Genomic DNA, 27,594 nt, shown 5'->3' on the forward strand with positions numbered 1-27,594 from the left:
ATAACTGCACTTATGGCCGTGTTCACTGAGTGAACACGGCCATAAGTGCAGTTATTGCAGAAATAACACTTCCGTCTTCATCAGAGGCGTCACTAGATGGTGTGTGACGTGTCTTAACAGCCAAGTTATTTACTGAGGCGTGATCGTCACACACCATCTAGTGACGCCTCTGATGAAGACGGAAGTGTTACCGCCGAAACATGTCAGGTAGGAATGACAAATCTGTGTCTGATATATAAGAAAATTCTCATTTCTAAGTAACAATATAGACACTATGAACCCTTTTGGATTAAGACGCCATTACTGCTTTGCCAGCGGCGGCCCCGTTTGGCCCGGTTACATACTCAATACAACGCAGTCCCTGATTGGCCCGGTTACATCCTCAATACGACGCAGTCCCTGATTGGCCCGGTTACATCCTCAATACAACGCAGTCCCTGATTGGCCCGGTTACATCCTGAATACGACACAGTCTCCGATTGGCCCGGTTACATCCGCAATACAACGCAGTCCCTGATAGGGCTGTTGAAACGAATTTTGATATTCGAATATTATTCGAATTTAATAATTATGAACGAAATTCGATTATTAATTTAAAAAAAAACGATTTTTTTTTTTTTTTTTTAGAACACTAGAACAGTGACAAGTTCTGACAACATACTTGAAGAAAAGAGTGTTAACTGAAGTTGACTGTTGAAGCTGCTATACTGATGTAAACCTACCTGTAGCTCTTAAAATGTATGTTCATTCATTGTTAACTGAAGTTGACTGTTGAAGCTGCTATACTGAATGTAAACATGTAGCTCTTAAGTGCAATACGTCACTGATTTTTTTTTGTTCATGGCTCATTGTTGTTTTGGCAAAGTTTACTTATTTGTTTATTGATAAGGAGCTCAAACAAAGGCTGTGTCTTTTTTTATTATCAATTATTTTATTTTAGCATTTCAGACAGCACCAATACATCACTGATGAATATTAACTAAGCTCTGGTTATCTGACCTATTTTCTAATGCAATGAATGTATGTACATTGTACAAGGAACATGTTTTCTTAAATAAACATCATTGCTGGACTATTTGTGATAAGCCTAATATTATTTTGAATATTCATCCACCATTCACTTTTCCATCTACATTTGGTAAAATGCTTAGAAAAAGTTTTACTTGGTCAAACCCAAAGATTCAGCTATATTTAGAATCAGAACATAACATAAGAGAAGACAACAATTCACTCAGACCAATTTTTTTTTTTTTTTTTTTTTTTTTTTAATTCAATTAAAAATTAATTAAAATATTCGAATATAATTCGAATATTAAAATGTATAAAGCACTGAAATTCGAATTTGATTATAGAGGGAGATTGACAGCCCTAGTCCCTGATTGGCCCGGTTACATCCTCAATATGACGCAGTCTCTGATTGGCCCGGTTACATCTTCAATATGACGCAGTCCCTGATTGGCCCGGTTACATCTTCAATATGACGCAGACCCTGATTGGCCCGGTTACATCTTCAATATGACGCAGTCCCTGATTGGTCCGGTTACATCTTCAATATGACGCAGTCTCTGATTGGCCCGGTTACATCTTCAATATGACGCAGTCCCTGATTGGCCCGGTTACATCTTCAATATGACGCAGTCCCTGATTGGCCCGGTTACATCCTAAATACGACAGTACCTCCCTGATTGGCCTGGTTACATCCTAAATAAGACGCAGTCCCTGATTGGCCCAGTTAAATCCTCAATACAACGCAGTCCCTGATTGGCACGGTTACATCCTCAATACAACGCAGTCCCTGTTTGGCCCGGTTACATCTTCAATATGACGCAGTCCCTGATTGGCCCGGTTACATCTTCAATATGAGGCAGTCCCTGATTGGCCCGGTTACATCTTCAATATGACACAGTCCCTGATTGGCCCGGTTACATCTTCAATATGACGCAGTCTCTGATTGGCCCGGTTACATCTTCAATATGACGCAGTCCCTGATTGGCCCGGTTACATCTTCAATATGACGCTGTCCCTGATTGGCCCGGTTACATCTTCAATATGACGCAGACCCTGATTGGCCCGGTTACATCTTCAATATGACGCAGTCCCTGATTGGTCCGGTTACATCTTCAATATGACGCAGTCTCTGATTGGCCCGGTTACATCTTCAATATGACGCAGTCCCTGATTGGCCCGGTTACATCTTCAATATGACGCAGTCCCTGATTGGCCCGGTTACGTCCTCAATATGACGCAGGCCCTGATTGGCCCGGTTACATCCTAAATATGACAGTCCCTCCCTGATTGGCCTGGTTACATCCTAAATAAGACGCAGTCCCTGATTGGCCCAGTTAAATCCTCAATACAACGCAGTCCCTGATTGGCACGGTTACATCCTCAATACAACGCAGTCCCTGTTTGGCCCGGTTACATCTTCAATATGACGCAGTCCCTGATTGGCCCGGTTACATCTTCAATATGACGCAGTCCCTGATTGGCCCGGTTACATCTTCAATATGACGCAGTCTCTGATTGGCCCGGTTACATCTTCAATATGACGCAGTCCCTGATTGGCCCGGTTACGTCCTCAATATGACGCAGTCCCTGATTGGCCCGGTTACATCCTAAATAAGACGCAGTCCCTGATTGGCCCGGTTAAATCCTCAATACAACGCAGTCCCTGATTGGCACAGTTACATCCTCAATACAACGCAGTCCCTGATTGGCGCGGTTACATTGTAATTTCAAATCGCTGGGGGCGGCTGGAAGTACAGACTGGTACGTGGAGCAAAACAGAATGTGAGGTCATGTGATCAGGATGGTTTTAACCAGGCTAGTAGTGTGCATGTCAGCTCACTTCTCCACTCCCTGAGAAGAAGATCTTGAATGTTCTCTCCAAGTCCTTCTCCAGTTCTGCCTCTGCTACACCCTGCAACGCACGCGCACACGCGCGCACACACACACACACACACACACACACACACACACACACACACACACACACACCTTTGATTATGGAATATACAGTATATGGCCTCCACAGATGTGTTCACACCGCTGACACCAACAACATGGAAACATTAAGAGTGAATGTAGCTGGGATTTGAACCAGCAACCTTAACCATGATGAGCAGCTGCTTATCTCACTGTGCAATGTTTCATTGTGTTATTAGATCGTAATTAACTTTTTGGGGCATATTTACCTTTATGAGATAGTGACAGTGACAAGAGACAAGAAGGTTCAGGAGACAACACTGACACCAAACAAAATAAACCAATATGATGAAAAGAAATCTCAACATTGATGTTTGGAACATAGACTGGTTGAGGACAGCAATGTAAATGTATTCTAAACTGCCTTTGAAAAACAACCAAAATGCCCTTAAAAATCAGATCAAGGGGGCAAAACATTTCAGACTCACCGGCTTTTGGAAGTAGAGCTGGTAGTCTAATACGGGAGTAGCCTTTACCATCTCCATAGGCGGAACCGAGGGATTCACAGGGAACAGAGGGGTGTTCAGAGACGCCACCGCCCTGCACACACACACACACACACACACACACACACACACAATTTGTTTCCGTTTTCACACTGATGGACATGCAGTTTGGAAATGTGTGTGTTTGTTGTTTACATGTGTGAATTTATGAGTGTACGCATATTATGTAGATGTGAGTGGGTGGGTGAGTGAGTGAGTGTGTACGTGTGTGTGAGAGAAAGAGAGAGAGTCCACCTGACTCTCTCAGGGTGATACTGAGCCATGGTCCAGACCAGGAAGCCGCCCCAGTCGTGACCAATCAGAGTGACCTGAGGCATAGCCTGGAGAGAGACAGGCAGACAGAGGGAGGATGTAAGAGAGAAAGACAGATGAAAACCTTTACGTGAGGGCAGCAATACAACTAATCTTGCTGCAAATCTTGTAGTTTCCAATCAAAAATGAATATGAACCAGTCTGGACAAACCTCCTGTTATCCCTGAGAGCTTTTTTTTACATAGTTTTAGTGTGATTCTTTATTTTGATTGTTACCTCTGCCAAGGAGCTTATGTTTCCGGTGCCGTTTGTTTGTCAGCAGTTATATGGAAAAACTACCAGGCCAATTTTCATGAATCTTGGTGGAAGGGTGTAGCATGAGCCAACGAAGAACCCATTACATTTCCGATGAGGGTCAAGGAAGGGGGCGGGGCTAGGGATAGGCAGGTCGTAGAGAGTCGGGGTTTGTGGGGTAGGTAGGGGGGTGGCTGGGGGCATGTGGATAGGTCAGGGTTAGTCTCATATCATAGCAGACTGGAGTATTGGCCTTGGCGGAGGTCTGCACTCTCTGATAATTATTATAATCATTATTAATGTCATAAATTAGTAATGACATAGCAACCACTTGCAATGCAACCACCTAGTAACACCTTAGCAGAGAGATTTGGTTATTTGTCATATTGCCCATACATAAACAAGATAAACAATGCCTTTACCATCACTCTCCGTGCAGTACACTATGAGGTACAGCCATCCAGTTAGGTAGATTCGCAAACTAATGGGAGTTACTGGTACAGCCCCATACCCCCATTCAAGTCACCAAAAACACACATTCTAACAGCGCCAAAAAGCTCTATGTACATGTTGTGACTCGTGTACTGACCATGCGATGAAATAATAATCCAAAATGCAGGCGCAGTGATTTTTCACACAGCGCCTCAAACAAACAAAGAGTAACCAAACTAACAGAGTATAACTGAAGTTACTTCCTCGTTTGCCATGAGGCGCTGTACACAGCGCATGTGCCTGTGTACAAGGCCTCATGGCAAACGAGGAAGTAACTTCAGTTACTCTTGCTTAGTTTGGTTAATCTTTGTTAGATCTCGGTGTGTGGATTTACTTTGAAAAATGGCCGTTTACTGGATTATTCCATCGCATGGTGAGTACACGAGTCGCAACATGTACATAGAGCTTTTTTGCGCTGTTAGAATTGTGCATTTTTGGAGACTGAACGGGGATAGGCAGCTGTAGGCCTACCGTTAACTCACATTCATTTGCCAATCTAATTCACTGTAGGGCTGTACCTCACAGTGTACTGCACGGAGAGTGACTGTAAAGACATTGTGTATCTTGTTTGTTTATGTATGGGCAATATGGCAAATAGGTGAATCTCTCAAAAAGTTGGCATATCCCTTGAATATTTATCAGCTTTTTATATATGTAGTGATGATAGTATGATAGTAGTTTTGAGCATCATGCAGTCTTACTCACCATTTTGTTCATGAAGGCGATTAAGTCCTGGAGCAGATAAGGAAGGATTTAAATATTTTAGATGCACCACAGATAGGAAATTATTGTGTGCAGCATACATCAGGGGAATGTGGCTTTTTTGTGTACAACCCAGTCTGGTCTAATGACACTTCATGAAATGAGCAAAACGTCTTAAAATGCAAATACATAGATGCACAAAATGCATTTTCCCAGCAAGAAAGGATTAGGAGGTGATATGGCTCGAAACATGAAGTAGCTTGACAGGGGAAAGGATGAGTGTCAAGGTCTGGGGTGTGGGGGAGGTTCAATTCCCGACTCATGACAATACATTTCTAATAAAGAAATAAAGTTTCTTATTTAACCATGAGCAAAACCTTTCTTTTTCAGAGTTATTGCTCATTTCAGCACAGTGTGTGATCCTGTGTTGGTGCGGCTCTTACCTGGCACAACTGCTCCTGTGAATACTCCTCTATTTCTGTCAAAGAAAAAGGAGACGAAATACATGTAGAGTTCACTGCTCTAACTAAAACACGTGCACACACACACACACACACACACACACACACACACACACACACACACACACACACACACACACACACACACACACACACACACACACACACACACACACACACACACACACACACACCTACCTACCTAGGGGGGCTGAGGACTCTCCGTATCCTTTCATGTCCAGAGCCAAAACCCTGAAACCTGCTGCTGCCAAGGCCGGGATCTGCAAGAGACAAGACCAGAGGGAGGGGTGTGGGGGTGTGTTGTATGTTAACCTTTGAACTTGCACCTTTTTAATTAATTACATACAGTACACTGAACATTGTATGCACGATGCACAATGTTATCGGCACATTTATCGGCCGATAAAGGCTTTAAAATGAAATATTGGCCCGAAACTAACATGTCTGTCGATATGACAGGCCGATAAAATTATGCTTTAATTATGCCCAAATGCTTTGTTTGAAAGAAAAGAAAATGTTACATAAATAAAAACGGCATGTTTCACATAACCCAAGTTGAAATAATGTTCTTATTTTGCCCAGTGAACGTAGCATTTTATTTATGTCTAAAAAACATAAAAAAAAAACCCAATAAGAGTAGTAGTAGTATTATCAGTAGTATACTGATAATAATACAGGAGAGACTTGAAATTGAAATTAGGTGGAAAAACTGTGGACATATATCACTCTATATATATCGGTATGGGCCAAAAGATCCTACAGTATATCATGCATCCCTAATTGTATCGTCCGTCCCTTGTGTCTAAATTAAATCTGGCTCTCAACTGTCCACCTTTCATCTGTACTAGAATGAGTAATGGTGATTTCGAACTTGAACGTGTGTGTACCTGGTACCTCCAGGAGTACCAGCTCTCTGGGAAGCCATGACACAACAAGACTGGAGGACCTGAGCCCAGTTCAACATAATGAGTCTGCACACCAGGCTGGGAGAGGGACACACACACACACACACACACACACACACACACACACACACACACACACACGTTTCACAACCTACAAAAAAGTCAAAACATGTCGTCCTACACCTTGAAAGTTTCAGAAATTCTGGATTCTTCCAAATGAATAAATTCCAGACATCCTGATGGTGACAAGTGGTGATCCCATCCCCACAACCCCCACCGATGGTCTTGGTGTGAGTTTTTGTATTGCCTGCTACAGCATGAAGTAACTTTCGTACGTCAACACTAACGCTGACTTTGTGCCGCTCAGGGGCGGCTTTGACAATGAATGGGACTGATCCAAAGGTGAAAATATACACTCACTGGTGGACGACATGGTTAATATTTTCTTGTTGTTTATTTATGCAGTGGAAACCAATAGAAATCATTACCTTGATGGTGACATATCCATGTGATACCTCATCACTGTTGCAGGACGGAGGGAGGCTCTCTGCTGTTACAGCCTGAAACACACACACAAACACACACACGTCAATCAGTTGCGGCGACTCTTTTCTTGACTGTAGTCCCCAAGGGGGGATTACCGTAAATTCCGGACTATAAGCCGCACTTTTTTCCCGTTTTTTGGCCTTTTTTGGCCCCTGCGGCTTATCTATGGATTTTTTCAAAAAAAAAAAAAAAAAAAAAAAAAAAAAAAACTCTCTTTTTTTAGCACTCTTTCTAACTATAAATCCACTTCTGTTTTAATTTCCTCTCTTGCCCTCTTTTCACCACACTGTATGACACTGTATGACACTGTATGACACTGTGTGCACTGTAAATAACAACACAGGTGGTGTTGTGTTATGTTGTTTTGTTGAAATGTTAATAAATGGGAGCATTACATATGGTAATTAAACATTAAAACACAAAAAAAAAAAAAAAAAAAAAAAAAATACCATTAAAACACCCGCGGCTTATAGTCCGGTGCGGCTTATATAAGAAAAAAATAGTCAACTTTGAAGGTGCGGCTTATACACCGGTGCGCCTTATAGTCCGGAATTTACGGTAATAAAGTCATATCTTCACTGTAACGGAGTGAAGATAATATCATATATGATCTAATAGACCCTTTTTATGTTTGTAAACAGCGATTTACATATTTTGTGGGCGGAGCCGAACTGGTTGCAGGAAGTGACAGCTAGCGGTTCAGCTGTCACAGAAATATGGAAGATCTGGATGCCTTCTCCACATGTTTTAAAGGTTTGCCAGCAACAGACCGGTTATCTTACACAAATAAGCTAACTCTTTCAATGGGCTGAGGTTTCCTGACCCCTGTACTCACTGTCAGGATGGCAGGCTCCAACTACATCGGCAAAGTTGAAGTGCCGGACATCGTCATATTCCTAGTGGGAATGTCCAGCGTCTATACGGCACAAGACATCTTTTTCCTGTATTCCTTTTTCTGTATTATTTTGCAAAGTCACTGTGGCTTCTTCAAAACCTTACCCTGGAACGGAACTCGATTACTATCACTTCCTATCATTACCTCCACGTCCTCCGCCTTTTACCACTTCTCAACCGTACTTCCAAGTCAAGTCAAGTCAAATTTGGTTATATAGCACTTTTCATACACAAAGGCAATTCAAGGTGCTTTACAAAAAAATAATTGAAAAAACAAGCAGCAAAGCAATGCATATATAAAAAAAAACAACAACACAGAATATATACTCAAATTAACAAGCATGAAACATTATTTCTGTTTTAAATAAGTTACAAGGCATTGTTCAGTATTATTATTACATGTACAGTCCATTTGTTGGAAATGTACAGGATTTGTTGTTTTTTTTAAATTACAGGCCGAATACAGGTTTATTCTGCCGGGCTGGAGAGAGGCAGTAGTTTAGTAGCAGTTAAAGGCAAGAGTAAACATAAAGGTATTTAGCTTGGATTTAAAAATAGGCAGAGTAGGGGCAGATCTAATGTGTTCAGGGAGTTTGTTCCAGTTATGAGAGGCATAGTGGGAGAACGCGGCTTCACCATGTTTTGATTTGGTCCTCGGGACAATTAGTAGACCAGTGCCTGAGGATCTCAGGGATCTGGATGGTTCATAGTGTAGAAGCATTTCAGAGATGTAGTGTGGGCCTGACCCGTTGAGAGATTTGTAAACTATTAGCAGAATTTTAAAGTCTATTCTAAGATTTACTGGCAGCCAATGCAGGGATTTGAGAACTGGTGTAATGTGTTCAGCTTTCTTGGTTCTTGTTAGAACTCTAGCAGCCGCATTCTGAATGAGCTGTAGTTGTTTAATAGCTTTTTTGGGAAGACCATTGAAAAGACTGTTGCAGTAGTCTAGCCTGCTAGAAATGAAAGCATTAATTAGTTTTTCAAGATCTTGTTTGGACATATAGCCTCTAATCTACGGTGGCCCTGAAGTGCAAAACAACGACATTAACCAAAACACAACCACATTAACCAAAACACAACACATTAACCAAAGCACAACCACATTAACCACAACACAACACATTAACCACAACACAACACATTAACCACAACACATTAACCACAACACAACACATTAACCACAACACAACACATTAACCACAACACAACACATTAACCAAAACACAACACATTAACCAAAGCACAACCACATTAACCACAACACAACACATTAACCACAACACAACACATTAACCACAACACAACACATTAACCACAACACAACACATTAACCACAACACATTAACCACAACACAACACATGAACCACAACACAACACATTAACCAAAACACAACCACATTAACCAAAACACAACCACATTAACCAAAACACAACCACATTAACCAAACCACAACGACATTAACCAAACTTTTTTTTTTTTTTTAACTTTTTTTTTTTTTTTTTCTTAACCCAACTTTTTTTTTTTTTTTTACCAATTTTTTTTTTTTTTTTTTAACACATTGACTGCCAGCCGTTTTTTTCTTGCTGTAGATAGCTTCTGCCAGGGGTTTTTTTGAGGATTCTAGGCTCATTTTACAAGAGCCGAGGTTTCTCTTCTGTTACGACTTCGTGAACACCAATCATCTAAAAATAACTAATAGAATGTGTGCTTTCTCTGTCTAAAAGAGTTAGTTTGTAGAGTTAGTAGTTATGTAAGCATTAGCAATTGAATACAGCATGGTTTCAGCATCAGAAAAAATATTTAGAGATAAACGGCTTTTTGTGAAACAGTCACTTTAACCATTCATTTTTGGCATCAGTAAGACCTACACAATAGTTTTGAACAGTAATTTCCTCCATAACAGCAGTAAACTTCCCTCTGCTCAACTCCTCCCTCCTGTGGGCGTTCTTTTTGCGTGCAGCGCCCTGTCACAAGCACTTTCCTACCTTTGCAAATGCACTTTCTCATACTCTCGACCTCTCAAATAAATTTCTGAATAGAAATTAAATTACTCTAAATTATAGCGAAAAAGAAACAACAAAGAATGGGTTGAAAATCCCATTCTAAAAGCCTTTTAGAATGGGATTTGTTTCCAATTTGGTGTCGGACTAGGGGGCAGTCCCCGCTTGTCACCATTGCTTTGCTGCTGCTGTGCGGGTGTGTGCCTGTCTGTGCGGCCGCTCTTTGAGGAAGTCTGGTTGGACTCGCTCGCGTCTTGGAGTTTTGGTTGAGGGCTTTGATGAAGCTTTTGCGATTCTGGTCATATTATGCTGCGTGTTTCAAAGTGTGTCCCACCCGCAATCCACTATGCAAATCTGCAATCCCGCACCGCCAGCAATCAGCGCGAAAATGAAAGCGCCTTCGCCAATCCACCTTCATGAGAATGGCTTCAGTCACACTGCTTTTTGCTTGCCTTCCTCCTTCCTTGTCGCCACTTAGTGGGTCGGTGGAATGGGTTGTACACGTTGTACACGTCCAATACCTATATAAGAGATGTAAAAGGCTTAGATGCACAACCTACCGTCAAAAAAAAAAAATCGATTTTTTTGACGAGTACACTCGTCGCTGGCAGTTAACAGCTGGATTGTGTTTGACGAGTACACTCGTCGCTGGCAGTTAAGGTGTTAACCAAACTTTTTTTTTTACTTTTTTATTTTTACTTTTTTTACTTTTTTTTTTTTTTACAATTTATTTAGACTTTTAATTTACAACTGTAAGGCAATCATCACAAGTGTATACAACTTCGACAAGCATGAACAGACACATGGCAGCACATTCACACATAATACAGGACAGACAGGGGGAAACACAAAAATAAAAAAATTAAAATACAATTTAAAATAAAAAAAACATAAGATGGCTAGAGACTTATTAAAGATAAATAGAGGTCTTTGGCAAAATTCGATTTAATTAATTTCAGGGACTTCATGTAGAGTTGGGTTTCATTAAAGTAGCAGGTAAAGATGGGTGGAGTTTTGATAAATTTGGCCTTATGAATAAAGAATTTAGCTAAGAGTAGTAACACATTGATCATTAGGTCAAATTTTTTGTCTTGTTTATTTGCTTATTCGTTTCCTACTGCTCATGTCGTCCTAGCAGGAGCTCATTTAGAGGCAACGCTGGTAGCTAGAGGGGCTCTCTGGCTCCCATTATTAGTGAACGTGGGTTAGTGCCGGCCCATAGTTTGGAGTGGTCCTGTTTAAATTGTGTGCAGTGGTTTGCTGTGCACCTTGTTGATGGCCCTACATTTTTATACTGTTCTATAGTGTGCAGTGGGTTGCCGTGCTTTTTACTGTGTGCAGTGTTCTGATAGGCTGTGCCATCCTGATCCACGTGCAGTACTGGCTATTGGGAGGAAGGGGGGCCGCTGGGCTTACTGGGAGTTGACCTCTGGGTGGGGACTTTTGCTGGGGTGTTTTAATGAATTAATGTCTTAATAAAATCTATATGATTGTACCGTTATCTGTTTCCAGTTGCATTCTCTTCATCTGACCGGGAAAAAGAAGGTGGTGGCAGCATTACGCTATCTTTACAAACTTAACAAACCAGGTTTATTACAATAGTATTGTTTTTGGTGTAATATTAGAAGACAAAAAATTGGACCTAATGATCAATGTGTTACTAATCTTAGCTAAATTCTTTATTCATAAAGCCAAATTTATCAAAACTCCACCCATCTTTACCTGCTACTTTAATGAAACCCAACTCTACATGAAGTCCCTGAAATTAATTAAATCGAATTTTGCCAAAGACCTCTATTTATCTTTAATAAGTCTCTAGCCATCTTATGTTTTTTTTATTTTAAATTGTATTTTTTTTTATTTTTGTGTTTCCCCCTGTCTGTCCTGTATTATGTGTGAATGTGCTGCCATGTGTCTGTTCATGCTTGTCGAAGTTGTATACACTTGTGATGATTGCCTTACAGTTGTAAATGAAAAGTCTAAATAAATTGTAAAAAAAAAAAAAAAAAGTAAAAAAAAAAAGTAAAAAAAAAAGTTTGGTTAAAAAAAAAAAAAAAAAATTGGTTAAAAAAATAAAATAATAATAAAAGTTGGGTAAAAAAAAAAAAAGTTTGGTTAAAAAAAAAAAAAAAAAAAATTGGTTTAAGAAAAAAAAAAAAAGTTTGGTTAATGTCGTTGTGGTTTGGTTAATGTCGTTGTGTTTTGGTTAATGTGGTTGTGTTTTGGTTAATGTGGTTGTGTTTTGGTTAATGTGTTGTGTTGTGGTTAATGTGTTGTGTTGTGGTTAATGTGTTGTGTTGTGGTTAATGTGTTGTGTTGTGGTTAATGTGTTGTGTTGTGGTTAAAGGCCGGGTTTACCGTGGGGAACATGAATATATATTAATTCTTAAAAAATCTTAAATTTCGAATCCGTTGAAATTTTTGAAATTGCTTGTTCACAGCCAGAGAAAAAAATAAATGAAAAAAAAAAAAAAAAAAATTGGGCCAGGTGACGCGTTTCGCGTCGAAACGCGTCACCTGGCCCATTTTTTTTTTTTTTTTTCATTTTTTTTTTTCTCTGGCTGATTTTTTAAGAATTAATATATATTCATGTTCCCCACGGTAAACCCGGCCTTTAATGTGTTGTGTTGTGGTTAATGTGGTTGTGCTTTGGTTAATGTGTTGTGTTTTGGTTAATGTGTTGTGTTGTGGTTAATGTGTTGTGTTGTGGTTAATGTGTTGTGTTGTGGTTAATGTGTTGTGTTGTGGTTAATGTGTTGTGTTGTGGTTAATGTGTTGTGTTGTGGTTAATGTGGTTGTGCTTTGGTTAATGTGTTGTGTTTTGGTTAATGTGGTTGTGTTTTGGTTAATGTCGTTGTTTTGCACTTCAGGGCCACCGTACTAATCCTTGCTATATTTTTTAGATGATAGAAGGCAGATTTTCTTATAAGCTTGATGTGGGAGTTGAAATTTAGATCAGAGTCAATAATAATGCCAAGATTTTTTACCTGGTCCTTTGGCTTCAAAGATAGGGATTCGAGGTGAGCAGTAACTTTGAGCCTATCTTCTTTTTTGCCGAAGACAATTATCTCTGTTTTGTCTTTATTAAGTTGGAGAAAATTCTGGCACATCCAATCATTAATTTGCGCAAGGCACTGACACAGTGTCTCTATGGGGGCATAGTCATCCGATGAGAGGGCTATGTAAAGTTGGGTGTCATCTGCATAGCTATGGTAAGCTATTTTGTTTTTTTGCATAATTAGGCCTAGAGAGAACATATAAAGGTTAAATAGGACAGGACCTAAAATTGATCCTTGGGGTACCCCACATGTCATTTTGGTTTGGTCAGATGTGTAGTTGCCAATGGAGACAAAGTAGTTCCTGTCTTGCAGATAAGATCTGAACCACTCTAGGACCGTGCCGGAAAGCCCGACCCAGTTTTCCAGTCTGTCCAGTAGAATTTCGTGGTCAACCGTATCAAAGGCAGCGCTGAGGTCTAGTAACACTAAGATTGAGATTTTACCTGAATCAGTGTTCATTCGGATGTCATTTATAACTCTGATAAGCGCAGTTTCGGTGCTATGATGGGGTCGGAAGCCTGATTGGAAGGGATCTAGGAGGTCATTGGAGGATAGAAAGGTATTGAGTTGTTGGTAGACAGTTTTTTCGAGTATTTTGCTAATAAAGGGAAGATTTGATATTGGTCTGTAGTTGCTGATTATAGAGGGGTCGAGGCTACGCTTCTTTAGCAGGGGCTTAACAACTGCAGTTTTTAGAGATTTTGGAAAAATGCCTGTAAGAAGAGAGGTATTAATTATCTTCAGTATGTCGGTCGCCAGGCAACTGTAGACATTTTTTAGAAAGCTTGTTGGCAGGGTGTCTAGGCAACACGATGAGGATTTAAGGCCTCATATCGTTTCTTCTAGTTTCTTGTGGTCAATGACATTGAACTGAGTCATGTTAATTGAGCACCTTTTCTGTGGGTGCGGCGGAGCCACATTTGTTCTTGATGTGGAAATAGTTAGTCTGATGTTTATAATTTTATCCCTAAAGAAGGTCGCAAATTCATTGCATTTGACATTGGATAGAAGATCAGGGGCAATTTGTGGGGGGGGGTTTGTCAGCCTGTCAACAGTGGCAAAAAGAGTGCGAGCGTCATTGGTGTTTTTGCTGATAATGTCGGAGAAGAAGAATTTTCTGGAATTTTTTAGTTCCTGGTTGTAGGAGTGAAGACTATTTTTATAGATGTCATAATCGATGTGAAGTTTAGTTTTCCGCCATTTGCGCTCGGCTTTCCTACAATCTCTTTTTTTGTTATTTACAGAGGGAGCGTTTCTCCATGGTGCTTTTTTCTTAGCGGAGATTAGTTTAGATCTAATGGGAGCTACAGCATCAATAGCCTTTAGGGTTTTAGAATTTAAGTTATCTAGGAGATCATTGACAGAGGCTGAGGAGAGGGAAGGGGCCAGCGAGAAAGCCTCCATGAACCGTGTGCTAGTGCTCTCGTTGATGTGACGCTTTTTGATGGTTTTTGACCGAGTAAGAGCGATAGGGGTGATCTTGAGTTCAAGAAAAATACAGAGATGGTCAGACAGAGCAACATCACTAGCTGAAAGAAACGATGACTCAAAGCCCTTGGTGATAAATAAATCTAGGGTATGGCCTCGATTGTGAGTGGGCCCAGAGACATGTTGTAACAGGTCAAAAGTGTCAAGGAGGTTATTCAATTCTTTGGTATTATTATCATTGGGGTTGTCAATATGAATATTAAAATCTCCTGCAATAGTTAAACAGTCATGTTCTATGGAGATTATAGAAAGGAGTTCTGAAAATTCATCGAAAAAACTACTAGAGTACTTAGGTGGTCTGTATATAATTAGTAGTAAAATAGAGGGAGAGCACTTCAGAACAGCGGCCAGATATTCAAACGATGAAAAGTCGCCAAACGATACCTGCTTGCATTGAAAAACATCAGAGAAAATAATAGCTACTCCTCCCCCCTTCTTACCGACTCTGGGGGCGTCAATGTAGTTAAAGTTAGGTGGGGCTGACTCATTAAGAACATATTCCATGCTCATCCTTCCTCAGTACTTCACTCTCATTCCTTAACCTCCTTCCATATATGGTCTGTCAGGTTGTCTTAGGTCGCGTTCGCCATCTCACCCCACTCATTCTCGGCCACCCCGTCCATAGGGAGAATGTATTGCACCACTTGTACTGTCCTCTCAAAACCACAACTACTGGCGTAGAAATTTGTCAATACCATTCATCATCTCCTTCCTCTCAAATGCCACACACTTTCTTTGTCTCAGTGCTCCAAACCTGCCAATTCCTCAAACCACCCGAGGCCTTTACAATAGCTAACTCCAAGTCCCACAAATAACTCTACTGATTATACAGTGACTGTTATACACTCTCTAATTATTGTACAGTATCTGATTACTGCCCATCGGTCACTGATCATTAACCCTATGATTACTGAATTACCTTATCATAATGCACTTGCCTCTAACTTCTCCTTTTCTTCCTGCTCTCCATCCTGTTTTGGCTGATACTCACTGGGGGGGGGGGGGGGGGGGGGGGGGGATAATCGCATCACAACATCTGTACTCTCAATTGAACATTGCCGTGTCATACCTGGTAGCACAATTCTTGTTTCATTAGCACAACCAACAAATACATTGCTCACACATGACTTATATCATTACTTTTTTTTTTACATATACCTTTTACCTTTCATCCATCCACCCACACCATGAATCTGCTGCACCCCCCTCTATGTGTGTGCTCGTACGTCTCATTGTAGATGAGAGTGTGACTATGTGTATGTGCGTGTGGGAGCCATCAGCGCCCTTTCCTTTAAAAGCAACGGGAGGCGGCCGCAAGTGGCACAAAAGGCAGCCGCTCCAGAAAAGCGCTGCAGACGGTGTTTTTTTCCTCAGAGTGGAGCGCTTCCAAAAGTTCAAAAATGTTAAACTTTTCAGAAAAGCACCGGGTGACGTGAACCCGCGTTTTCCAGACAACCAATTGTAATGACAGTGACGCTGGCCATTTCCCATACCATCCATAGCAACAACAATATGGAGGAAGTTAAAAGTACCGGAGAAATAAGATTATTGAATTTACTTTACTGTAACAGTTACCGTAAATTCCGGACTATAAGCCGCACCTTTTTTCCCGTTTTTTGGCCTTTTTTGGCCCCTGCGGCTTATATAACGGTGCGGCTTATCTATGGATTTTTTCAAAAAAAAAAAAAAATTTTTTGCACTCTTTCTAACTATAAATCCTATATAACTATAATAAGTTTTAATTTCCTCTCTTGCCCTCTTTTCACCACACTGTATGACACTGTATGACACTGTGTGCACTGTAAAAAACAACACAGGTGGTGTTGTGTTATGTTGTTTTGTTGAAATGTTAATAAATGGGAGCTTCCTCAAACAGCCATCTCTTTCCCGACAATCCCCTCTGTGCATGAACCCTTACATATGGTAATTAAACATTAAAACACAATAAAAAAAAAAAAAAAAAAAAAAAAAAAAAAACATTAAAACACCCGCGGCTTATAGTCCGGTGCGGCTTATATAAGAAAAAAATAGTCAACTTTGCAGGTGCGGCTTATACACCGGTGCGGCTTATAGTCCGGAATTTACGGTATCTTAAAAGGCAGTATGGATACCGGAAATATCTGGTAAGCTATACACAACACTGTATTATCTGCTAGAAGGGCTAACCAGCTGGTTCATGAGCTAGCAGCTGGTGAGGTTAGTGCTAACCAGCTGGTTCATGGGCTAGCAGCTGGTGATGTTAGTGCTAACCAGCTGGTTCATGAGCTAGCAGCTGGTGATGTTAGTGCTAACCAGCTGGTTCATGGGCTAGCAGCTGGTGATGTTAGTGCTAACCAGCTGGTTCATGAGATAGCTGGTGATGTTAGTGCTAACCAGCTGGTTCATGGGCTAGCAGCTGGTGATGTTAGTGCTAACCAGCTGGTTCATGAGCTAGCTGGTGATGTTAGTGCTAACCAGCTGGTTCATGAGCTAGTTGGTGATGTTATCATCCGCTTTTATTTCTCCTCAGAAAAAGTGCTCCAGGCAGCGCTTTTTCCACGCCAAAGAATCACAGAAAAACACTATGTGGACACACGCCCTAAGTATTGCATCAGAAACTGGACATGCGTGAATTGGTTGTGTGTAACAATTAGTTGTGAATGGGCAGTCAGTAGAGAAGAGTCATTTGGTTTTATACACTTTATTTTATATATTTTGCTTCCTTTTTATATTGCAGGAGAAATATATACAATGTTAGAAACCTCTTAAGTTTGACTCCGTTTACTTTTGCTCACATCGATTTTTACAGATCACCCATTGACATCACCCATTGGTTTGTGGACTCCCGTTTTGAAGCCTCGAGTTTGGCATTTCGCCATATCGGTCATTTGCAGCCAGAAGCAGCTAGCTAGCATGAGACAGGGGGTTTCCTGCAGAGCCGCAGCACAAAATGAACTTCCTGCTGTATTGAAGAAAACTTGAAACTAGTGATTGAGACCATAAACTCTTTAAGAAAGTGTTTACTGAGGTAATAAATCAAGTGAGAAGTAGGGTTTTCCATAGACTTCCATATAATTAGACTTCTTTTTGCAATAAGTGGTGTCACCCCTGCTGGCCATTTATGGTACTTCTGCATTGGCTGCACTTTTCAGCTATGGATGTTGCCCCTCAGGAAAGTAATATATTTCAGTAGGGTGTTTTGGTTCTCTTCCTCCCTGGAGGGTTAAGTGCCTTGCTCATGGGCTGGAAGATGAAGATGCCTCATTTCTCCTGCCCCGTCCTTTCCTCCAGACACCGGCCGTACCTGAACTCCAGTGAAGTCAGCCAGTTTGTTGAGAGCATCGGTCAGATCTTCCACCAGGATGGCCTTCATCCCCGCTAACTCTGCTGCCTTCACGCCTTCCTCCTCCACGTCCAACCACACGGCCTGGAACGAGACGGACAGGTCAAACAGCCAATCACACCACCCGAGATGCAAAGCCACGGGCTGACTAGTCTCTTAAAACAGACTGTCTCATCTACATCCGGCGAATGCAGCTATACAGTCTGTACGTTACACCCCCAGAACATGCACAAGGAAGTTGGGAAAAAAACCTTCAGACAGGAAAGAAGTTCGACAGAATCCGACCAATCACGACACGTGTGTCCACGAAAAATGCGGCATATTGGATTCTGATTGGACTAATGAGCGGAAGACCCGCCTTTCTGCCATTCTGATTGGACTAATGAGCGGAAAACCCGCCTTTCTACTTCCCATTCCGGTTGGTGCATGATTCTCCCCCACGAAGTACAGACGGTATTGCAGACGCATTTGAAAATTGCGGAAGCCAACTCGTCTGTTCTAAGAGACTACGGGCTGACTGGCTGATCACTGGATGTTGTCGGTTTGTTTTTATCATCTCTTTAAATCAGGAACTGCTCAGCCCCACTGCTGAAACACTGGCATCCCACTACTGGCTTTGTTTACATACTGATTTATTTAGATTCATGATATTCATGATTCTTATACGTGTAAATGTGTAACAATGTGTGTACTGTACACATTTACATTGTTTTTAGTTATTCTGGTTAGATCTCTTGTCTGCACCTGGTACCTGGGGCGAGGAGGAAAGGAAAAGAGACAGAAAGAGATATTTTTTTTTACATATAAAAAAGGTACGCATTTTCACTTTAATTTCCTTGGAACTCTCTTCTCTCTTCTTCTCTCTCTGGCATTTGGATATCCCTTATTAAAGGTTTCAGTTCCCTGCGGGCGGGTCAGCGGTCAGGCTACAGGCAGAAAACAATAACATCCATTATTCTGCAGATCAAAAATGCAGCCTGCGAGGCCGTACAGCAGTACAGCAGGGCTGCTGTCACTGCTCTCTGCACTGCAGCCTGCGAGGCCGTACAGCAGTACAGCAGGGCTGCTGTCACTGCTCTCTGCACTGCAGCCTGCGAGGCCGTACAGCAGTACAGCAGGGCTGCTCTCACTGCTCTCTTGACCTAGAAGTGCACTCAGAGAGTGCAGACCTCCGCCAAGGCCAATACTCCAGTCTATGATATGTACTGTACATTTTGTGAGTCGGAACTCGGAACCCCGTCTCTGTATTTAGCTGTTAGGGCTTTTGACCTGTTGATCTGTTAACCTTTTTGCCCTCAAGGTGCTGCACACTGACTTGAAGATAGAATACACTTGCTGACCAGTTGAAAATATATACAAAGTTGTTATTTTGGTGTGTTAGAATCCTTACATGGTTTTCTTGAGAATTACATTGCCTTTGTTGGAGATGCTGTTATTTTGGACTCTGTAGAGCATCTCTACAAGAGATGTAGAAAGACTCTGGACCAGATGATTACAGCTTCAGGAGAAACACCTTGACCGCGTCGGTTTCTCCTCCTGGACTGGCTTATAGCCTACAGCCTTTCCAGTCATTTACCATTTTGTTAAATGCTACTGATTATCTTGTGATCAAAACTAAGTTGTTTCTGTAACTGGCAAATATTTTGAAATAAATGGAGACATTGTTGTTGATGGTCCAACTCTGATCTCATTCTGGACATTCAACTTACTATTTTGAAGTTATTACTTATTACAATTGCTTATTGGGTTTATCATTTTAGGTTATCATATTGGTTCATTTTAATTTAGTATTGATTCATCACACCATTCATTTTTATCTTCCATAGCATTGTCACAAACCACTTAATCAAAGAACCCACGTTAAAAAATACGGTTTTATGGGGGGTTTCCTTCATCAAGTCGTTTTTGTACATACAGTAGTATTTTGTAATTCCATGTTTCTAACTTCTTGCCTACCTCATTCACATTTTACATTTAATTTGCACAGTAACATATTGGTGATAAAAAGTCTACTTTTGGATTTAATCTAATTTACATTTTCTTTAATTTAATTCAGTAAAAAATTCTACCTTTTTTCTTTAATTTAATTCTGTGATTCTGACTTGTAACCTACCTTGTTGTGTGTGTGTGTGTGTGTGTGTGTGTGTGTGTGTGTGTGTACCTGTGGTGGTGCAACCCCCAGGCGCTGCAGAGCAGAGGTGAACATGGCGGGCTCGGGGACCCTGTGGCCCGAGCGACAGGACTGCAGGACCAGGTCAAAATGGCCACCAAGGAGAGAGAGAAGGCGAGCCCAACCGTCTCCAGTAGCAGTGTCATCTACCCACTGATTGGCCAGGACAGCTGTCAATAACCCTGGTGGTGAGAGATGGTGTTGAAAGGTGAGACTGTGGTCAGAATCACAATAAAGAAAGGGTAATTTTGTGATGCAGTGTTATAATTTACTTTTTTAGTGAACCCACTTTCCCTCAACTTGCCTCCTCTGCTTACGGTTAGTGATTTCCTACATATCCCAGAATGCCTTTCAACAACATCCAGAGTATGGGGGTGGAACGTTAACACGTTTAGATAGCTTAAAAGTGGGAAAGTAACTACACCCAAACTAGGGCTGCACGATATGAGGAAAAGCTGCGATGTGCGATAACACTCTTCAATATTGCGATGACGATATGTCCTGCGATAAATAAATAAATGCTATAAACAAAAATATTAATGGGTAGGGGTGCTCCGATCCGGCTAAGCCACGATCCGATCCGATTCCGATTCCTGGGGTCACGATCCGATTCCAGAATCGATTCTCGATTCCAACGATTCTCGATTCCAACGATTCTCGATTCCAGAATCTAGAATCGATTCTCAATTATGTAGTTTTATTTTGCAATAACACACAAAGGTAAATATCTAAGACAAAAAATGACAAATGTATTAACGCTGAACTTCAAATTCAACTTCTGAAGTATTACAGTGAGGGCCTAAATTCATTTTGCAATATGAGTGTGTTAATTTAAGCATATACGTATCAGTAAGTGGCATGGGATTCTCAAAGCCTGTGTTGAGGATCATACGAACAAAAATGCACTCTTGAAGCTAAAGAAAAATCCAAAACCAACAAGTTAATTATTTACATTTTTACTTCAATGTAGAACAGTCATTTCTTACACATGAGATTACTTTTAGCCTTTTAGTCATAATGATTATTGAAAGATATTCCATATTCCAGACTGAAATGTTATAACAGAAGTGGAGTATTGGCCAGAATTACATGAACATTTGTACACTTATTCAGCCGGTATCTTGCATGTTGCGTTCAGGTGCACTGTAAAAATAAATAAATAAATAAATAAATAAATAAATAAAAAATATTGCGATAACACATGGCTTTTGCGATGTGTTCATCGCGCATTTTCATATCGCGATGATGATGAAAATACGATTAATCGTGCAGCCCTAACCCAAATGTTTGTTAAAGCCGGACACCTAATGGTGAAAAATAGGGTACTGAACTGGCACTTCTCTTATAGGCTGGTCTTTGTGCCAGGTGATGTGACCACCTGTTGTACTCTATAGAGGGTGACATGACAGGGGGGCACAGAGACCAATCAATAACGGGTCAGTTCAGTACCCTACTTTTCACCATTAGGTGTCAGTCTTCACCACAGATTTAGGTGGAGGTGTAGTTACTCTCTTCACGTTGGGTTAAATACATGTATATGATTGCACCAATAGATGTTTTTGCATGTTTGCGTGTACCATTGTGGCGTAGAGCGGCAGCAGTCTTCAGAACAGCTGATTGGACATCTGTCGTATCTCTCAGCTCCTCCAGCAAGCCTCCGACTGACCAATCAGGTGGCAGAGCCACTCCTCGGACCTGGGCCTCCTTCACACACTCCGCCTCAAACTCTGGGATCATCTACACACACACACACACACACACACTTCAATCAGTTGCGTCAAATCTTTTTTTCTTGACACACTCTCTCCCTCACGCACGCACACACACACACACACACACACACACACACACACACACACACACACACATCAATCAGTTGTGTCAACTCTTTTTTTCTTGACACACACACACTCTCTCTCACTATCTCTCACACGCACACACACGCAGGCACACAGCAAAAAGTTTGCAGTTGTAGTGAATCATCCCACTATATGACAACTGAGGCGTGAAGGTTGGGTCTTCTCCTATGCAAGCGTAAAAAAAAAAGGAAAAAGAAAAAGGCTGATAACTCTGCAAAATTTCCCCACAATCATCTAAGACAGCAGTTGGAAAATTGATATGCAAAGAAGTCAATTCGTCTCCAGATGGGGACTGCATGACAGCGGGTGCAGAGGAGAGGGGAGTAATGAAATAGATGATGGATCATGCTAACGGGTATACCGTAAATTCCGGACTATAAGCCGCACCGGTGCATAAGCCGCACCTGCAAAGTTGACTATTTTTTTCTTATAACCGCACCGGACTATAAGCCGCGGGTGTTTTAATGGTATTTTTTTTTTGTTTGTTTTTTTGTTTTAATGTTTAATTACCATATGTAAGGGTTCATGCACAGAGGGGATTGTCGGGAAAGAGATGGCTGTTTGAGGAAGCTCCCATTTATTAACATTTCAACAAAACAACATAACACAACACCACCTGTGTTGTTTTTTACAGTGCACACAGTGTCATACAGTGTCATACAGTGTGGTGAAAAGAGGGCAAGAGAGGAAATTAAAACTTATTATAGTTATATAGGATTTATAGTTAGAAAGAGTGCTAAAAAAGAGAGATTTTTTTTTTTTTTTTTTTTTTTTTTTAATCCATAGATAAGCCGCACCGTTATATAAGCCGCAGGGGCCAAAAAAGGCCAAAAAACGGGAAAAAAGGTGCGGCTTATAATCCGGAATTTACGGTAATTCTCCCACCTGGGACAGAGTGAACTCGCCCCGCTCCGCCCGCTGCACAGCGCTGCTCTGCTGGGAGGCCAGGCTGCACAGGAAACCCCTGAAACAGCACAAAGACCACTTCACACACACTGAGAAGAGCTCCTCAAGCAATATACTGTAGGCACACTTCCATTCACTTTGCATGCTAGGCCATAAACAACATACTAATCCAATAATACAAAGATGCTCTGCAAAATTAGGCTGGTCAAACCATCCTGAGCACGTGAACTCACATTCTGTTGCCTTCTACGGATCCGTAAACGAGCAGTAACATCAATGCTCATAGAGTTTACACACAGCCATAAGTGCAGTTTTTGCAGAAATAGACTCAATAACAACAATTAAAAACGAATATGGACCAGTGGAGTTTCTCGGCAGTAAAGACATTTTCGCCAGTCTTTCGAGTGGATTTGGATTGGACTGGATCTGACGCGGATTGGCTGAAGGACTAGATTTGGCGATGCCGATTGGCTGAAGGAGTTGTCTGTCAAGGCAAGTACTCCCACGCACTGAAATTGCTGTGGACGGATTGGAGTCCAGCCTGAGTGATACGTAGAGTGAAACAGAGTCAAGGGGCTGTTCACACGTAGCATTTTTTCCTCGATTACTCATCATTTCTCATCAAAACTAATGGGAAGCAGCCACGCCTGAAAAGCACTGCAGACGGCGTTTGCCCCCCGCAGAGTGGAGCACTTTAATAGCATAGGTTGAGACATTTTTCAGAACAACTTTTAAGAAAAACACCGGGCGACGTGAACCGCTTTTCCTCAGCCGACCAATCACGATGACAGATGCTGGCCATTTCCCATAGCAACAACAAATATGTTAAACTAGGCATCGATTCCTCGCTAGGCCTCGCCCGCTCTGCAGACCGCATACGCTGCGCGGCCTCGCCCACAGCTCGCGCTGCTGCATGGCCTCGCCTGCCCTATTGGCACATGTGCAATGTCTCCCTCTCCCCCCTCTCTCTCCTCCCCCTCACTCCCTCTCCTCTCTCTCCCCCTCCCCCTCTCTCCCTCTCCCTCTCGTGTGTGTGTCAGTGATGACATCATCAGTGATGACATCACTGCAGTGATGTAATCAGTGACATCATTACTGAACTATAGCCTCAGGGCAATCAGCCTTAGGGCAATTAGAGCAATTAATCTGCCCTAATTAAAAAATATGGCTCCGTCAGGTCACCTGCACGGGTGCTCTTTCCACCTCCTAAAGTTTCAGCCCGATAGCACGTAAAATGGCATAGCTGTGGCCGGACAGATCGATCGATCGACAGATCGATAATCTGCTTTTCATTTGTCCTCACAAAAAGTGCTCCAGGCAGTGCTTTATCCACATCAAAAAGGATGTGTGTGAACATTAGAATAAGCTACAAGAGAGTGTGTTTTGTTAGAGTAATATTACTCAAGGCTATATGCAAATTATATTGACCGCATCATTAGCCTAATCTCGTTCCTGCAGGTTATTGGCTATGCAACTATGACCAGGTCAAGTCATCAGTGAGTGTGTTTACATGCACACAATAATCAGATAACTGGCAATAATCGTATTTATGTGTTTACATGCACTTTAGTAAATAGCAGGAAATCACCTCAAAGTGTGTGAATGGGCATTGGGATTGGGCCACACGCTGAATAAAACTGATGATTCAGCAGAAAGCTAGGTGTGTTAATTGGATTTCCCATAATCCAAGAACGGCCTTTATCTGATAAAGGATAATGGGTTTATGCCGTTTACACGATCACTTGAATTAATCGGGTAACTAGAAATCAGATAATGATCGGTTTATTAGTGTGCATGTAAACGCTCTCAGTGCTGCAGGCAAAACCTGATCCACCTGCCATGAAGTCCTTGGATTCTCACATAGGCTAATTATGTAACATAACTGACACTTTATTTGTTTCACTGTTTGTATGAGGGGTGGTTGCTGCCACAAAGAAGGAGGAGGAGAAGCGCTGTCAACAATCTTGCAACAATTCTGAATGGATTTGATAGGACACTCAGTTGCTGTTGATCATCATCATACTATAGAGCTCAACAGTCACGTGATACTGGTTCCGGAAGTAAACAATTCCATTAATATTCTGCCTTGAGAGTAGAGCTAGTTGTGAAACGATGGTATATGTTCCTGTAGAAGCCAATTTTATTCACCTTACTTTTTGTATGACTTGCTTACATTACATTATCTTGTTCAAAATAACAAGTTGTATAAGCATCTAATGTAGATTTACTTAGCTATAGTTTTACTATAGTCTTGCAACGCTTTAAGTAGTTTAGTTTCCATGACAATAAATGACGACAAATGGCGCTGCCTTAACTGCATTTTGCATTTGCATTTAGCATTCACTGACAAATTCACAGCCAACTCATAATCTCCCATAAGAAGTTACTGTATCAGGTGTGACTGATCCTGTCATAAGGTGACACACAATTAGACACCCAGGGCCTGGCACGCTACATCTGTCCTCATGGATGAGGTCAAACTCAAGACTGTGTCACATGATTAAAGATTCAAGATATTTATTGTCACTCAGTTGTAGGAGTACATAGCCTATACTGTACGTGTGACATTCTTATGCAAGGGCTCCAATACAAGACATAGACACACACCAGGACGTAAAGGCCCAATCCCATTCCCAATCCACCAGTTGGGCCTACCATTTAGGCTAACCCTCCATTTTGAGCGTTCACGTGGAGTGTGGTAGGGTGTCACGATTCTTTTTTGCAACATATCCAGGGTGAAGTGGAAGGGCTTGCAGGCCCTCAAAACGGAGATCAGAACCTCTCGTCACAGGGACAACTTCTACCAAACTGCCATCTGCCTCTTCAAGGAGACCCGAAAGCCCCGACAAATCATGTCCCCTTTGTCAGATGGGCTGACAGGGCTTGAACCCCTAATAAACCAAAGTAAAAACAATAGACCTTATTCACAGCGCGGCCATCTTGGGATGACGTCACCCGCTGGTTGGGAACGCAACAAGACTCTCATCCAAACCCCTGTCTGAACATGGGAGCAGTAGACCAAAAGTTTGAGTTCTGTCACACCAATTTCGTTTGATCACATTGATAAATGGGCAGATGAATGTGTACAGGATTAAAAAAGGGCTACAGCAACTGAATCGAGTCTTATATCCACGATATTCAAGGAAGCGCAGCCGATGCTCTAAATTGTAAACTGCACTACACCCTCGCACCACTGAGCACCGAACCAATACATCTGGCGCTGTGGAGCAGTTGAACCCGAAATGACACAGCTGAAGAAGGCTGTGTTTGAGCTTAAATTTAGGCACTGGCATGTGAATACATGTGAAACTACGCAATATTTGGGAATACCATGGCATCAAAATCTTGGATAACCATATTGTGTTGGAGGTGACACCTCTGACAACTTTAATAGCCCTAACATTGACGCTACCATTAGCACCTTGGCTAGCTAGGTTAGCATGACAATAGGCTCGTTTGAGATGAGCAAATTCTGCGCAGATTCAACCAGCGCCTTGCTTGCCCCGTTGCATGATGGTTAGAAAGTTGTAAATGGTAAATGGTCTGCATTTATATAGCGCTTTTATCCAAAGCGCTTTACAATCAGTAGATAGTCTACATTCACCCATTCATACACCGATGGCGGCAGGCTGCCACGCAGGGTGCCTACACACCATCGGGAGCAAGGAGGGTTAAGTGTCTTGCCCAAGGACACAGCGACAGCAGCTGGGAGGGAGCGGGGATCGAACCGCCAACCCTTGCATCATTGGCCGACCCGCTCTACCTCCTGAGCTAAAGCCGCCCCGACTTGTCCGACTTGCTCCGCCTGCCCGACTGCGTGAGTCACGTGACTCTCGTGAGAGCGAGGCGGGCGCAGATTTGGAGCGAGGCGCCACAGTTGCTCCCCACCAACTGCGCCCGACTGCGGATGACAGAGGATGACGAGAAACGCATCAAGCTGAGCGCCCATTGGTTCAACACAGGTGCATCACAAACCCACAGTGAAGTGTAGAAACTTCAATTTTATATCTATTCCAAGCTGTCACTCCATATTTTACATAAATACCACCTGTAATGCCTACATAAAAATAAAAATAAGGAATCTGAAGGGCTGTGTAATTTGAGCAGTGAGTGTGGGTGGCGCTAATGCATGTTTTAATCTGTTTACAAACCGCTGTTAAACAAAACTGTAGAAGAAGAAAAGCAGCAGCGAGTGTGGGTGTTCGACTTGTTGATGCCTCGCCTGACTGTGCTCGCCTGCTCTCGTCTGCTTTCCAGGCGTCAACTCAAACGAGCCTAATGGTGCATGACTGCTCCCATGTTCAGACAGGGGTTTGGATGAGAGTCTCGTTGCGTTCCCAACCAGCGGGTGACGTCATCCCAAGATGGCCGCGCTGTGAATAAGGTCTATTGGGGTTCGCCCCTTTGGGGCTTGAACCCCTAAAAATGTGGTCCATGATGCCTGCATTTTTCTTGTCTTTTAGAGAGAGTATATCAGTAGAAAAGGCAATAACATTTTGGCAAATACAGAAGTGTGGACACACTCTTAATTCCCATGCAGCTTTCTCGAGGACGTCTGTATAATTTGCTTTTCTGTGGCATTAATCACCTCCTATAAGCGATTCAGTCACACTGCAAAATAAGTAGTTTGAACAATGCTTGATTGACAAGTGATCTCAGCATAAACACGACCACAATTAGTAATTACCAACAAAGTAAAACAACAACAAAATGAAAATAGATTCTCA

The 27,594-nt window shown here is 41.8% G+C and overlaps 1 protein-coding gene across 2 annotated transcripts in view; it reads right to left on the reverse strand.

The window, feature by feature from the left end:
* The window catches only part of ephx2 (epoxide hydrolase 2, cytoplasmic), a 40,022-nt gene that overhangs the window by 11,597 nt on the left and 831 nt on the right, over positions 1–27,594 (reverse strand). For both annotated transcript variants that reach the window (XM_083634060.1, XM_083634059.1), the window contains exons 2-13: positions 22,847–22,925; positions 21,680–21,839; positions 20,094–20,284; positions 17,894–18,016; positions 7,107–7,178; positions 6,601–6,696; positions 5,895–5,973; positions 5,675–5,709; positions 5,235–5,261; positions 3,726–3,811; positions 3,414–3,525; positions 2,849–2,920 (exon numbers count right to left, since the gene is read on the reverse strand). In XM_083634060.1, the coding sequence (XP_083490186.1) occupies positions 2,849–2,920; positions 3,414–3,525; positions 3,726–3,811; positions 5,235–5,261; positions 5,675–5,709; positions 5,895–5,973; positions 6,601–6,696; positions 7,107–7,178; positions 17,894–18,016; positions 20,094–20,284; positions 21,680–21,839; positions 22,847–22,925 (1,132 nt within the window). The remainder of the gene's footprint in view (positions 1–2,848; positions 2,921–3,413; positions 3,526–3,725; positions 3,812–5,234; positions 5,262–5,674; positions 5,710–5,894; positions 5,974–6,600; positions 6,697–7,106; positions 7,179–17,893; positions 18,017–20,093; positions 20,285–21,679; positions 21,840–22,846; positions 22,926–27,594) is intronic.

The sequence above is a fragment of the Poromitra crassiceps genome (assembly GCF_964638095.1).
Source record: "Poromitra crassiceps genome assembly, chromosome: 3".
Lineage (NCBI taxonomy): Eukaryota > Metazoa > Chordata > Actinopteri > Beryciformes > Melamphaidae > Poromitra > Poromitra crassiceps.